The sequence below is a fragment of the Podarcis raffonei genome, chromosome 5 (assembly GCF_027172205.1).
Source record: "Podarcis raffonei isolate rPodRaf1 chromosome 5, rPodRaf1.pri, whole genome shotgun sequence".
NCBI classification, from domain to species: Eukaryota; Metazoa; Chordata; class Lepidosauria; order Squamata; family Lacertidae; genus Podarcis; species Podarcis raffonei.
The window spans coordinates 7,459,446-7,474,634 of NC_070606.1; the positions used below are offsets into that span (position 1 = coordinate 7,459,446).

General features: G+C 46.2%; 1 protein-coding gene across 1 annotated transcript in view; it reads left to right on the forward strand.

Moving 5' to 3' along the window:
* VWF (von Willebrand factor) overlaps window positions 1–15,189 on the forward strand; it is a 163,769-nt gene that overhangs the window by 53,794 nt on the left and 94,786 nt on the right. Inside the window, exons 20-24 of the mRNA XM_053387704.1 lie at window positions 2,818–2,956; window positions 5,519–5,659; window positions 10,659–10,808; window positions 13,486–13,626; window positions 14,960–15,079. Of these exons, the coding sequence (XP_053243679.1) occupies window positions 2,818–2,956; window positions 5,519–5,659; window positions 10,659–10,808; window positions 13,486–13,626; window positions 14,960–15,079 (691 nt within the window). The remainder of the gene's footprint in view (window positions 1–2,817; window positions 2,957–5,518; window positions 5,660–10,658; window positions 10,809–13,485; window positions 13,627–14,959; window positions 15,080–15,189) is intronic.

Here is a 15,189-nt window from a genome sequence, read left to right on the forward strand (position 1 = left end):
AGAAAGAAAGAAAGAAAGAAAGATTGATTTGCTGGGATCTTGCTGAGACCACCCTGTAGACTATCTTCTTGCAACTCATTTGTGGTTACTTCATTTATGTATTAAGACTTATGTATCCTGATTTTTATTTGAAAAGCCAGTAAGTGGCTAACAAAGATAGGAACCCACAAAACTATTAAAAACGCACAACATAATCAGAATAATGTCAAAATCAACAACGAGCAACACAATGATAGGTGCTGCATGGCATGCTGCTTTTGTGTTCACATGTGTGACTTTGACACACACAAGAGAGACCAGCTGCCTCCACCCCCAGCTTCTGAGACCCAGGAAACTTCTGGTACCCAAGAAAAAGATTCTTGCATTTTACTGTGGAAGCAAAATAACCAGATTTTAAAAGGCACCTCCAGAAATCTTCCCAGAGACGGGACAAAGATAAAAGAGATGCTAAAATAAAGAAAATAAAAATAGTGATAAATGAGACAGCACCAACCACAAGGAAACAAAAGGAAGAGGCGGTGCCTCAGAAGGGAGCTGCAAATTCCATTTCTGTAAAGTAGTAAACTGTCCCAATAATGAATTGTTCAACATATTCCAGTAAAACCTTGCACACAGCACTTTCCAGGAATTCAGTGTTCCTGTCAGTGCAGATGTTCCTTTAATGTGTTCCCTCTTTTTTTCGTTGTTGTTGTTTTGTTACCAGAAATTATGGACCATCCTTGGTAAACAGAGAACCATAGGAAGTATGCAGTCTCACGCCCTCGACTGCTATTTAGTCACCTTATGAGCACACACAAAAGAAAAGAATGAATGAAAGGAAATACTAGCCTTATTACACCCCTTATTTAACCCATACTGGCCTTCAGAGGGCAATAAAAGTGTTTTTGTAAGAGAATAAGCAGCACAGAGCAGGATATCCATGGTAAATCACTACATGTTGTAAAATGCTCCACTCCGTGTTATGCCTAGATCTTTTCTGGGAATACAGAAGTGGCAGAAATTTTTACACATAGCCTTTAAGTAAAGAGAGAATCTATTTGTGGTAACTTAACTTACTGTTTATAGATCTTTGTGGGTTCAACACACACAACATTAGTGTGTGCCAGACTGTACATTTCTTTAAAGAAGGAAGTTAGTGTTTTTTTCAGAAGCAGTATTTAAAATGCATGGAGTGCAATGCAGATAAACTTATGCATGTTTAAGATGCACAGTTTTCAACAGGAGAAGATTTCAGCACATGATTAACCCTCCCAATAAAATTGGTGGGTGTCAACGCTGCCCGAGGTCCCAGCTCACACAAGACCAACACTGCTTCGTTGTTTAGTATAAAAGTCTTTATTGAAGTACAGTTTCACTTCCACAAGCGCAGCGTGCAACGCTACGTCTCTAACTTTAGACCGCCGAAGCTCCGTCTGAATCTCCTCCCCCCTGACACCAGTTTAAGACTCTAGCCTTACTCCACCTCTTCCTCTGCTCCTTCCTCCTCTGGGTCCGCCTGCCCGTCGGGGTCTCGCCCTTCCTAGACTCTTCTGACGCTGAGTCCCCTGACTCTTCCCCCTCCCTCCTTCGGGCTTTAGGACCTGGCTCCCAATCCGGGTTTTCTGCTGTCCCGCGCTCCTGCACATTTGAACTTGGCGCGCGCGCGCAGCCTCCCACTTTCCTTCTGACCGTTACACTTGTGTCACTGCTCCCTCCTTCGGGAAGGCTAGCTGGACCTGACCTCCCCTCCGTTTCCCCACTTTCCGATGGGGGCGTGGTCAGCCCTGACTCATCTTCTCTCCCCGCTGGAGAGAAGGCGCCCCCTTCTGGGAATCTTCTGATTCGCTGGAGAAGCTCATGGAATCTCTCGGATCACTGTCATACTCCCCTACGCTCCCCTCGGATTCCTCTCCTCCGCTCTCTATTTGCTCTCTCCCCTGTGCTTCTGCTCCTGAGCCCCTGACAGTGGGTATCTTATCTGCCCTTAGACTCCTCTTCTCCTGGCTGAACATCCTCAAGCATTCCTCATAAGACTTTGTTTCCAGACCCTTGATCATTTTGGTTACCCTCCTCTGTACATGTTCCAGCTTGTCAATATCCTTCTTAAATTGTGGTGCCCAGAACTGAACACAGGACTCCACGTGGGTTCTGACTAAGGCAGAATAGAGCAGTATTCTTTCTTCCCTTGATCTGGACACTAGACTTCAGTTGACACGAAAGGGTCATGGGTACAGCCTGGAAAAATCTGGACATTACTAAACTTTCAAGCCTATAAAATGGTAGGGAATCCTAACTGGTTACACTGGTTTTTTGGGGGGGGGGTTTGCCTGTTTGGTCTTTGGTACTGGTGTGTTGTTATAAAGGTGTAACTATTCTGAAGCACATAAAAAGATTTTTAAAGCCTGGCTCCATATTTCAAAAGTTACCTTGAAATCTTAGGCCTTGGAATTCTCTCAGAGGAGAAGTAAGTTTGATGGCACCCACAAACTTTGGGTGGTTTCCAAACTAAATAAAAATTGGACTTCTGAAGTTTCAACAGTGTCATAACTAGGGGAAAGGATTTCAATTTCTGAAGTGTGTGTGTGTGTGTGTGTGTGTGTGTGTGTGTAAGTGTGTAATCTGACTGTCTAGGCTGAAGAAGCTTGTTATCTTCACAAACATGAATAGGTATTGCAGTGATATCTAGAAATGTTAGCGTCTCAAGGTTTTATAGGTGACATGATTTTTGCATGCTTCCTGCAAGACACAGACTGTCTTTTGTCCATGTACCAAATTATAAAGCAGACTTTTATTAATCAACATCGACAATAACAGCTGCTGGTCTTTTGCCCTCTGCAGTGTCTGTCGGGCTCGGAAGTGGGAATGCACAGAAAATGTCTGTGACGGTACCTGCTCAGTCATTGGCACATCTCATTACTTGACCTTCGATGGACTGAAATACAGGTTTCCAGGGAACTGTCAGTATGTGCTAGTTCAGGTAAGAGTGCGGGTAGAATGCAGTTCTTGGAGATGAGGGTGGCGGCGGCTGAGAGAAGGCTAAGGGTTAGAGATATGGAAAACTACCATCGAAACCTATGGACACTCTTTTGGCTTCCCTCAATAGTCTTCAGAATTTTTGCGTGTCAAGGTCCCCAGGGCCACCCCAAATAACTCACACATCACACAGAAATTTTTGTTTAAGGTTTTTGGCATAATTTTGGCCATAACTTTATTAAAATACAAAAATGTGAGTGGTTGCTTAGGCATTGGTTGCGACTATCTGCCCCCACCATGGGGGACAGATTGACATTCTGCACGATGCGAAAGTCAGAAAAGGGGAATATACTTGGGGGTAGCGACGGAGCAGGGGACCTGCCCTCAGCCTACCCCAAATGCAGCCAGGAGCTCTTGCAGTGGCCCGAGCCCCCTTGACAGAGTGGACAAGCAATAGTTAGCCCCCGATTCCTTTGACGGAATCCCTTGCAGCAGCAGCATTAGAGGGGCAGGCACAGCCCATCCATGCCCCTCAACCAACCAAACCATAAACCAATGCCTAACCGCAACCTTACAAGTTGTGACGATTTGCTACACAGTAGGCAAAAACCAAATGACCCAAGCCAATCAGCCAGATGGACAAAATTCCTACCGGGCGCCTGCCCCAAAAGCAGATGACCCCATGACAGGCATAGCAAGGTCAAAGCCAACAGCCCTAAATATAGGGGGGGGGATGGGCAATCCGATGCACGGGCGAAAAGAGGAAGCCCTAGCCTCGTGCAAGGAGTTTTAGTATTTATGGCTGTCAATCAACAAATGGCAACATTAACTTCTTCCCAACAACAAGGGAAGCCCAATCGCATCAGTGGCCAACAATCAATTAGCCCACCCCCAACTTTGGAGTGTCCTGGCGGCCCCCACCGCAACACGAGGTCTCCATGAAGGAGAACACGCTTTACCAGAGAAGAAACTCTCAAAAGTCACTTTAGATTGTATATATTTGATGACCACTTTAAATCAAGAGTGTGATTTCACAGTCTGGCATTGGAGAAGAGCACACCAGTGTCTCATCAACAGGCCGTAGGCCTGGATAGGAAGGAAAGCAGGGTCATAACAGGCCATGTCCAATAGGGTCAAAGCTCACTGCCCTCCAAGCTGGTGCAAACATTGGCCAGTGAAGCAATCATAGCCAGAAGGTTCCTAAGATGTTGAGTAGCAAGTGAGGCAGATCAAACATACCTGCCAAGTTGTCACAGTGATGGTTCACTTTTAATCCGGTGAGGGATACCTCACAGTTTTTGTTCTGGGCTTTGGAGGCACAGTGAGAAGTACAGCTGTTTCCAAGTTTCTCCAAAGCCCAGCATGATATTGGGAACAAAGTTATCACTCTTCTCCAAAGCCTAGAGAAAGAGGAGAGATTTCTGGGATATTGTGCTGGGGTCCAAAGGCACTTTGGAGCAAATTTTCTCACTTGAGTTCTGAAGGTTAGTATAGTGTCACAGATGAGAACCCCACCTGCAGTTAGGGGAAAGGGCAGAGTTGGTGGCAACTGTAAAGTTTTGCTGAGTATCAAGGCCAGACAAAACTGATGGACCCCTGGATAGAGTGGCAGAGCTGTGTTCCATTGCCTGGGACAGGATGATGCTATGAGAAGCAGGAGAGAGGGAAATAGGTTGTCCTGTAGCAATCTTTGCATGCTGACAGTTGGGTAAGTCCCTTTCAGAATCAGTGGGACTCATCCATCTATAAATGCATACAAGATTCTGAAAGGAAAACATTTTACATTAAGTTTTTTAATCACTATGCCCAGGTCCAATTCATGTGCTCCACAGCAGCCTAAAAGCCAGTTCTGGTGGTATAGTGCTGTGCAGTGCTGTAACTGTATGGACCTAAATTGGCTTTGTCCATTTGTGGGTGGATATTTTGCATTCGCAAGGGAAGCGGGTGGCGCTGTGGGTTAAACCACAGAGCCTAGGACTTGCTGATCAGAAGGTTGGCGGTTCGAATCCCTGCAACGGGGTGAGCTCCCATTGCTTGGTTCCAGCTCCTGCCAACCTAGCAGTACGAAAGCACGTCAAAGTGCAAGTAGATAAATAGGTACCGCTCCGGCGGGAAGGTAAACGGCATTTCTGTGCGTTGCTCTGCTTTTCCAGAAGCGGCTTAGTCATGCTGGCCACATGACCCAGAAGCTGTACGCCGGCTCCCTTTGCCAGTAAAGTGAGATGAGCGCCGCAACCCCAGAGTTGTCCGCGACTGGACCTAATGGTCAGGGGTCCATTTACCTTTACAGTGGTATCTCAGGTTACATACACTTCAGGTTACATACGCTTCAGGTTACAGACTCTGCTAACCCAGAAATAGTGCTTCAGGTTAAGAACTTTGCTTCAGGATGAGAACAGAAATCAGCCTCCGGCGGCGCTAAAGTGGTGCTTCAGGTTAAGAACAGTTTCAGGTTAAGTACGGACCTCCAGAATGAATTAAGTACTTAACCTGAGGTACCACTGTACCTTTAATCTGTGTGCATGTTCAAAACATCTGTCGTCAATGCCTCTTCCCTTTCTTAAAGGATTACTGCGATGGTAGTGATGATTCTGGAACCTTCCGAGTACTCATTGCCAATGAGGGATGTAGCTTCACAGGAGAGACATGCACTAAAAGGATTAGCATTCTCTTTGACAGTGGAGTGATTGAGCTATACAACGGAGAAGTAAGTATGAGCCTCTTATCTTTACTTCAGTCCACTTGTGGAGAAGCAAGCATTATAATGCTTTCCTAAAAAGTCTGGACCAAGAACTTTTGACTTGATTAATATGCTACTCTATGACCAGCCTGGATAGCTCAGTTGGTTAGAGTGTGGTGCTGATAACGCAAAGGTTGCAGGTTTGATCCCCGTAAGGGACAGCTGCCTATACCTGCATTGCAGGGGGTTGGACTAGAACAGGGGGTCAGCAAACTTTAGTGGGATGCGGGTGGCGCTGTGGGTTAAACCACAGAGCCTAGGACTTGCCGATCAGAAGGTCAGTGGTTCGAATCCCCGCGACGGGGGTGAGCTCCTGTTGCTCTGTCCTTGCTCCTGCCAACCTAGCAGTTTGAAAGCACGTCAAAGTGCAAATAGATAAATAGGTACCGCTCCGGCGGGAAGGTAAACGGCGTTTCCGTGCACTGCTCTGGTTTGCCAGAAGCGGCTTAGTCATGCTGGCCACACGACCTGGAAGCTGTACGCCGGCTCTCTTGGCCAATAAAGCGAGATGAGCGCTGCAACCCCAGAGTCGGCCATGACTGGACCTAATGGTCAGGGGTCCCTTTACCTTTACTATGATCTCAGTGGTGTCATGTTTAAAAGCAAGACATTCCATATTGCTGACTTTGCAGTGGGGCACGACTTTCTGGGCTTCTTCACACTTCTGCTTGTCCCATGCTTAGAAAGCATGGGTCTGAGCGGTTTTCCATTTGCCCCAGGGAAAACCTGCTCTTTAGCACTGAATCAGAGCAAACACCATTCTGGGGGAAACTCAATTGATGCATGCTCCGATTCAGCGGTAAAGATCTGGCTTCCGGGGGTGGGGTGGGGGAGTAGCAAGACAAGTGGGAGTCTTGTGGTGGATGATGAGAGCAACCAATTTAGGTTTACTAACAGAGAATCTCGGCTCTGCAAGGTTTCCTTTGAAGCAGGGCTCCTGCATATTAGCCCAAGAACTTGTTTTCTGTGTTGGTGCTCGTGGGTGCCTTAAATACGTCAAAAATTCCCCCCTGCTCTCCCACCCACCAAGATAGTCTGTATTAACCAGTTGTGGTGACAGTAGTCATTTCCAAAGAGCAGGTCCTGTTGTTAAGGCACACTTGAGCCCCACTATCTTTTGTTATTCAGAAAGTAAATTCAGATTTCGTGGCAGAAGAAAACTCTAACTGCTGGCACTCCTTTAAACCGTTTCTACTGCATCGCAGCGGTCTGGAAACCTGGAATACGACAAGAGAGGATAGTTAAGGGAGGCTGGATTGTTACATATCCAGCAAAGTGCCTCCTTCTTCCTTGCATTTAAAATATCACTACAGTTGTACCTTGGAAGTCGAACGGAATCCATTTGACTTCCAAAACGTTCAGAAGTGCAGCTTCTGATTGGCTGCAGGAAGCTCCTGAAGCCAATCAGAAGCCATGGAAGCCCAGTTGGACATTCGGTTTCCAAAGAACGTTTGCAAACCGGAACACTCACTTCCAGGTTTGCGGGGTTTGGGAGCCAAAACATTTGACTCGCAAGGTTTTTGGGATCTAAGGTGCGACTGTACTGGTGCTTCCTTGAAAGGGCTCCAGTTCTATCTCACACTTCCCAAAGCCGAGAACTTTAGGACAGATCTGGCCAAAATAGTCACCAGATTCTTTCCCAACAAATTCAGGGGTGAGGAGAAAAGACTGATGGAAAAAAGGCATACCTTTCAAGAGAAGGCGAAATCCAGGAGGCAAGAGACTTCAGATATTTAGCCCTCTGTTAAAAGCAAATCTTGGGTTGACCAGGAAAAATAATAGTTCTGTAGATGGCCCTGTTGCTCTTCCCTCCTTTCAACCGCATGTTATGCAAAGGAAATCAGAGGGTCCACCCCACTTTGCATTTCCCCTCACACAGAAAAAGGAAGAACAAAAGACCGAGCCCCCTTCCAGAGGGCAGAGTTCAGCTGTTTGTCTTGGGCATTGTAACAGCCAGGAATGTCGCTGCATTCATCCTTCACAGATCTCCAGTGTGTTATAGAATTACCATTACCTAAACTTCCGAAAGTGCTGTATTATCCCTGGAATACTAGAGCTTTGCAAACATTTTTTTGCAGTGAAATCTGAAGGCACACAATGCTTCTTTGTTTTGGGGCTTGAACATACAAAGAGTGGTTGCCACCATTTTTTTTTTCCATTCAAAGATTTCATGTTTAAGTTGAACTGGGGGAAAAAAGCACTTCTGTTTATTCGAAGACACAAACAATTCAGTTTTTAAAAAAGTTCAAATGAATTTGCACCAACAAAGGGAACAATATTTTAAAACACATAAACTAGCAGCTTGCTGGCCTGGATAACTCTGTTCCTCTGCCTCAAGGCACACTGGCCTTTAAGTGGCAGAGAGGAGCTGTGCCATCTTCAGGCATAGCTGTCAAGTGTCCCTTATTTGAAGGGACAGTCCCTTACTCCAGCGCCATGTCCCGCTGCTGTCCCTTATTGATAAATGTCCCTTAAATGTCCCTTAAATGATGTCCCTTAAATTTCAAAGGAAGCAGCTCCTCTCCCTCCTGGCCAGGGAGGAGGGAGGCTCCAACTGTGTTGCTTGGCTGTGTTGCTCACCCAATAAGAAGTCTAAGAACGACTGGGGGGTGGAGCTTGCATGCCTTGTGTGTGGCTAGTTAATGCAAGCTGAGGGGGTTTTTGAATGCTGGATGGCATTTTGTTGCACGTGCTGCTGCAAACTTTGCAGTGCAAAGCCAGGCCGGGAAGCCAACTTAAGTTGAGGCTGCATAGGCCTTGTGGTGCATGTGATTCAGATTCTAGTCAGTTGAACCTCTGGTTACAAAGTTGGTTGGACAGTGTTCTCAAAGCTACCAGCATGAGTTTGACCAGACTGCAGGAGGACAGGAAGACTGGAGTGCCTGGAACAGGTGAGGCTACAGGCCTAGACAGCATCTTGAGAAGTAGAGACGTCACCTTGCCAACAAAGGTCCGTATAGTTAAAGCCATGGTTTTCCCAGTAGTGATGTATGGAAGTGAGAGCTGGACCATAAAGAAGGCTGATCGCCGAAGAATTGATGCTTTTGAATTATGGTGCTGGAGAAGACTCTTGAGAGTCCCATGGACTGCAAGAAGATCAAATGCATCCATTCTTAATGAAATCAGCCCTGAGTGCTCACTGGAAGGACAGATCGTGAAGCTGAGGCTCCAGTACTTTGGCCACCTCATGAGAAGAGAAGACTCCCTGGAGAAGACACTGATGCTGGGAAAGATGGAGGGCACAAGGAGAAGGGGGCGACAGAGGATGAGATGGTTGGATAGTGTTTTCGAGGTTACCAGCATGAGTTTGACCAAACTGCGGGAGGTAGTGGAGGACAGAGGTGCCTGGCGTGCTCTGGTCCATGGGGTCACGAAGAGTCGGACACGACTAAACGACTAAACAACAACAACAACCCTTATTTTCAAATCTGTAAGTTGACAGCTATGTCTTCAGGAGTTGTTAATAATAATAGTAGTAGTAGTAGTAATAATAATAATAATAATAATAATAATAATAATAATAATAATATTTATTTATACCCTGGGTTCAGGGCGGCTAACACCTTCCGGCATCTTCCTTATCCTCTTTTAAAGTTAAAGAAAGAGATTTACCAGTTAGGCACATGGAGGGGGAACACTATGTGTTTGTGTGTGTGTGTGTGTGTGTGTGTGAGAGAGAGAGAGAGAGAGAGAGAGAGAGAGAGAAACAATAGAGATTTATAAACTATGAATTCTGTGAGTAAAATTTACAGACGTTTCCTTCTCATAACCAGCCAGTCAAGTGACAGGCAACAGGTTTATGCAAGAAATCAGAAAGTCTTTCTTCGTGCAATTAACACATGGAACTCATCATTCGTGGATGTTGTGATGCCCATTAACTTTGATTTTTAAAAAATTCAAAAGCACACCACAAATTCATGGAGAAGTCTATAGACACCTATCAGCTTTACACCTGGGTGTTACCTGAGATAAGAAAGAAATAACTGTCTCCACTGAGGTCTTTCTGAAGGCTCCTCAGAGGCATCTGGCTAGTGAAGACGAGTGGCCGAATTCTGCATTGAACCAACCTTGCTCTTTTCACCCAGGCTGCTGCTGCTGTACATCTGCACCATGAACATTGGTTCAGCCAGAAGCAGATCCAACATAAATTTTCCTATCCTTCTGGGATAGCTGGATGAGTGATCCAACAGGAGCCATGACTTGCTCCTAGAAAAGTTGCATGAAGCTGCAGGCCTGTACCTACTTACCTCTGAGCAAACTTGCATAGGTTGCAGTGCAGAAATTTTTGCATGGTGTGACACTTGATGATGGGCACTATGGACGTAGAAAATAACTGGATTCTTGGCTGAGTTCGGTCTAACAGGATATTTTTGAAGCAGAAGAGGGGGGAAGTATCTTCAGTCTGCTTGATGGAAAGAGTTACTAAGAGCTTTTAGGCTATTGCAGAGCTGAACTAAAGTTGTGTTTACGCTACTCCTTCCTGTGTGCTTGTTGCACATCTTTAAACCTCAATGCTAGTAAACTTTGCTACTCCCTTTAGCCAGCAGTGAAACAAATTCAAACTTATTTTATTTAAAATATTTCTAAACTGCCCTTCATCCAAGGATTTTAGGGCAGTGTACAATAAACCTGAGGAAAACTTCACCTATACTTGATAAATAGTTATTGCAAGACCCCAGAAATGTCCTGTACACTCTTCTCACAACTGATCCTATAAAGACTGTCGCCTGTAATGTCTTGCCACTTAGGGAAGTGGGAAAGCATAAAGCATGTAAGAGACATAGGCTGAGCTGGTCCTTTGCCAGTGGCACCTGCATTTTTGGGTCTGTGGAGAGGGCAGGATCCCCCACAAGCCCACAGCGTTGAATGCAAGTGCCAATCACTGATGGTGCTCCTGCGATTGTGTATGGAAGTAACCTATAGCTCCATTGCTGAAGTTTCTATATATATATCTTTTCTGATGAAGGTAAACATCTTGACACCTCCTAGAGAAGAAGTCAACTTTGAAGTCTTGAAGTCTGGGCGTTACTACATTTTGTTGCTGGGTGGAGGAGCAATTGCTCTCACTTGGGATCGAGACATGGGCCTTACGGTTATTCTGAAAGAGAACTATAAAGTAAGTCCACTCTGGTTTATTTCGAAATAAGTGTGTGTGTGTGTGTGTGTGTGTGTATTTATGCCAGTGTGCTGGTCCCGGGGGGTTACCGTGCGGTGTGGTCCGAGTCCAGTCCGAGGTTGAGGGTGGGACACGGGTGGCGCTGTGGGTAAAAGCCTCAGCGCCTAGGGCTTGCCGATCGAAAGGTCGGCGGTTCGAATCCCCGCGGCGGGGTGCGCTCCCTCTGCTCGGTCCCAGCGCCTGCCAACCTAGCAGTTCGAAAGCACCCCCGGGTGCAAGTAGATAAATAGGGACCGCTTACTAGCGGGAAGGTAAACGGCGTTCCGTGTGCGGCTCTGGCTTGCCAGATGCAGCTTGTCACGCTGGCCACGTGACCCGGAAGTGTCTTCGGACAGCGCTGGCCCCCGGCCTATAGAGTGAGATGGGTGCACAACCCTAGAGTCTGTCAAGACTGGCCCGTACGGGCAGGGGTACCTTTACCTTTACTATGGGGGCTGTCCGTCAAGGCTGAAGCAGGGTCCAAGGCAAGGAGTCAGGTGAGGTCAGGAACTCTGGCAGAAGAGCAGGACAGGGTGCCGGCAGGAACAGGTTACCAACAATGTTGCTCCCGCAACCTGGGACTGGGCTGGCTGGCTTTTATCTCCTCTGAGGCATAGGGCAACCCCGGTCCACAGGTGACTCGCCTCTCTTGGCCTGGAGGCAAGCACTACTCCTGCAGCTCAGGAGAGGCTGGAGGGTTACTGGACCCAGAGGCAACCTCCTCTTCCCTCGACGGGGCTGGGAGAGGAGCACCTGCAGGCAATAGGTCCTCAATCATCTCCGGAGCCAGAGCAGATTCAGCTGGTGTCTGCTCCTGAGGATCCGGCACAGGTGAGGGCCCTTCAGGTTCAAGCCCCAGCCCCGGCTCAGCTGGTCCTGGAGGCGGGGACTCCTGTGCAGGCTGGGATTCCTCAGGTTCAGCCTCTGAATCCGATTCCCAGGCCATCACACCCGGCCACTCTGCATTTTCTCACTGAGGCCCACAAGGTGGCTTAAACAGTACAGAGCAATCAAATGTACAGCATTCCCAGAACAGAATGCTTCTGGGTATACATTTTCCCAATCAACTGACACCCTTCGGACAGGAGAAAGGAAGAGAGCGATGGAGGCAGGGCAAGGCACCATCAGGGACTGATGGAGGTAAACACGTGCTGCATCTGACAGAACACATGATAGAGAGCATTATTCAGCCCAGCTCAGAGCTGACCCACTGAAATTAATGGACCCAGGGGCATCTTACCCATAGAGGCTAGTGGCGCAGGGCGCCAGGGCGCCAAGTTCTGGAGGGTGTCAGGGAAGAGGCTGGACGCGGCGCCTCCCAGCATTAGCTCGCTGCCCTCGCCTGCCTCTGCCATGCAGCGCCGCGTCCAGAGCCTCCATTTGCTGTGGCCACTGTGGCATGAAGCCCTCCCTAAAGAAAGGTCAACAACTCTGGGAAACAGGGGTGGGGGTGCTGGAGGGAGCTTTGGACCACGGCGCCGAATATGCTTAAGATGGCCCTGAATGAACTGAACTTAATCATGTTCGCTGCTCCTCTCAGTAAAACTTAGTTGAATTGCATCCTTTCTTAATTGCATATGAGATCCAATGGGGTAGTTGCTATAGTGTTGGGTATGAAGTGGGGAGACTGAGAACTGGATTAAACCCTTTGGAGGACCCTGGGCAGTCAAAATATCCGGGGTGGGTGGGGGATCGCAGATTATCTCCTAGTGGGATAACATTGAACTAAGAAAGCTTGGTTGTAATTTTCTTTCAAGATTAAATCAATATTATTTTGATTTGTTGTCGCAGGGCCCCACAAATCTGCCTGCTCTGCCTATTTGGTAACCCAGCACTGAGGAGACTGTGGTTCAAAGCCCACCTCAGCCATGAACTTGGGCCAGTCCCTCCCTCTCAGCCTAACCTGCCTTGTTCTGAAGATAAGAGAACATGGGGTGAATTACATTTCACCTCCACACTGCCATGATCTCCTTGGACCTAATCACCATCACCATCAATTTATTAAGCGCCTTCTAAGCAACTGTGTCTAGGCAGTATACATTAAAGATAATTAATAACAGTTGAAATCACAAAAAGAGCAAATGCATTGAAACCAAAATTGAAACCATAAGTAGACATTTGTGGTAGAGGCCCACTTTTTGGAAAGCCTGCCAGAACAAATATATTTTCAGTTGTTCTCAGAGCTCTCTGACCTCAGCTTCTCCCCGTATGAACCAACTCAGACCCAGTAATTATCATCTGAGGCCCTTCTTCGCGTGCCTCTTCCATGAGACACCTGGAGGGTGGCAACACGAGAACGGGCTTTTTCTCAGGTGACTCCCCATTGTGGAATGCTCTCTCCAGAGAGGCCCACCTGGCACCTTCGTTACATATCTTTAGGTACAAGGCAAAAACCTTCCCAAGTAAACTAATTAGGAATCTAATTTAACAATCTATGGCCCTTTGAATGGTCGTGATGGAGTGTTACTGTTTTTGTTGTTATTTCGATATGCATTTTATGTTTTTATATTCTAAACTCCCCTGTGATCCTTGGATGAAGGACGGTATAGACATTTAGTAAATAATAATAATTATATCAGAGTGCAAAAATCATTTTTATTGAATAAATGTGTGTCATTGTGGTTTGTTTATATTCAAGGATAAAGTATGTGGTCTGTGTGGCAATTTTGATGGTATCCAAAACAATGACTTGACCAGCAGCAAAAACCAGCTTGAAGTGGATCCAAGTGACTTTGGGAATTCCTGGAAAGTTAATTCACAGTGTGCTGATGTCACAAAGGTATTGCTGGTGTGAACAGAATGGGAAGGGGGCAGAATCACCTGTCCACACTTCCACTTTTTAAATCTCCAGATAGATAGGTCTAGTGAATGGTCTGGATGTGCTTAATGTTCTAGGATTTGTGTGTGACCCTGATCCTTTCCTCATGGGTTTGACTTGGAGAATTGTCTAAGCCTCCCTAACACCTTTCAACAAAGAATCCAATCAAAGAATAATAAATAATTCTGAAGACAAAATAAGTACATGTTGACGGTTGTGATGCGTTTGCCTTGAAGTTTGCATCAACCATGATTTTATTGTTGGAGATTAAGCTAAAGTAGTTATGATTGTGAGTCTGGTAAAAATAATTATTATTATTAATAATAATAATTTTTATTTATATCCCACCCTCGCTGGCCAAAGCTGGGCTCAGAGCGGCTAATATCATACAAGTAAGACAACGAATAAAAACAAGTGATCAATAAATTAAGATACACCCCACAATTAATTCAAACAATGAAGTCTTCTAAGGCTTCAGTATGAAATTAAAAACTGAGTTGTGAACATTCTACACAATAGTGTATGGCTGGATACTGAGAAGCTGGCTTTTCATGGTTTCCAGTTTGTTATCGATATTTGGAGGTCCCTATGGCGCTGTGGTGTAAACCACTGAGGCTTGGGCTTGCCAGTTGGAAGGTTGACTGTTCGAATCCCCGCAATGGGGTGAGCTCCTGTTGCTCGGTCCCAGCTCCTGCCAACCTAGCAGTTCGAAAGCACATCAAAGTGCATGTAGATAAATAGGTACCGCTCTGGTGGGAAGGCAAACGGCGTTTCCGTGCGCTGCTCTGGTTTCGCCAGAACAACTTAATCATGATAGCCACATGACCTGGAAAAACTGTCTGTGGACAAACGCTGGCTCCCTCGGCCAGTAAAGCGAGATGAGTGCCAAAACCCCAGAGTCATCCACGACTGGACTTAACTGTCAGGGGTCCTTTACCTTTTTATTTACAGCAGATTCTGCTATCATGGTTTTCAAATGTACTTCTTAACTTACCTATTTCCCTTTTTGTATGTACACTTGTTAAAATTGTGAATATAGGACAGGGTGCAAGAACTGCACAGCTACTTCCACATGCCCAACCATAAACTGCTCAGCTTGCCATTTTCATAAAGAAATGAAATGTCAGATATTAAGATCTTTCCCTGTCCGTTTATTGGGATCCAGTGGTGACTTCCTAGATTGGATTATCACCGTTGTTGCTACATATCGGCTAAATAAATAAGCAGATGAATGTTAAGTAGTCACATATGTTATAGTAATAACAACATGTCAATATCACTTCCCTTTCTTAAGCTTTCTCAGGGACAGAGCTTGGCATCTTCCTTGTGCAATGGCAATGTGGTGAAGCAAGTGATGGTGGAAACGTCTTGCAACGTCCTGAACAGCAATACCTTCAAAGAGTGTAAAAAATTGGTAAGAAGCTTCTTATCCAGTTCTCATTCTCTCTTTTGCCGGCTTCATTACCCGGACAAATATTTAGCAGCAGCAGCAGCATCCCCACCCCCCCATAGCTGTCAACTTAC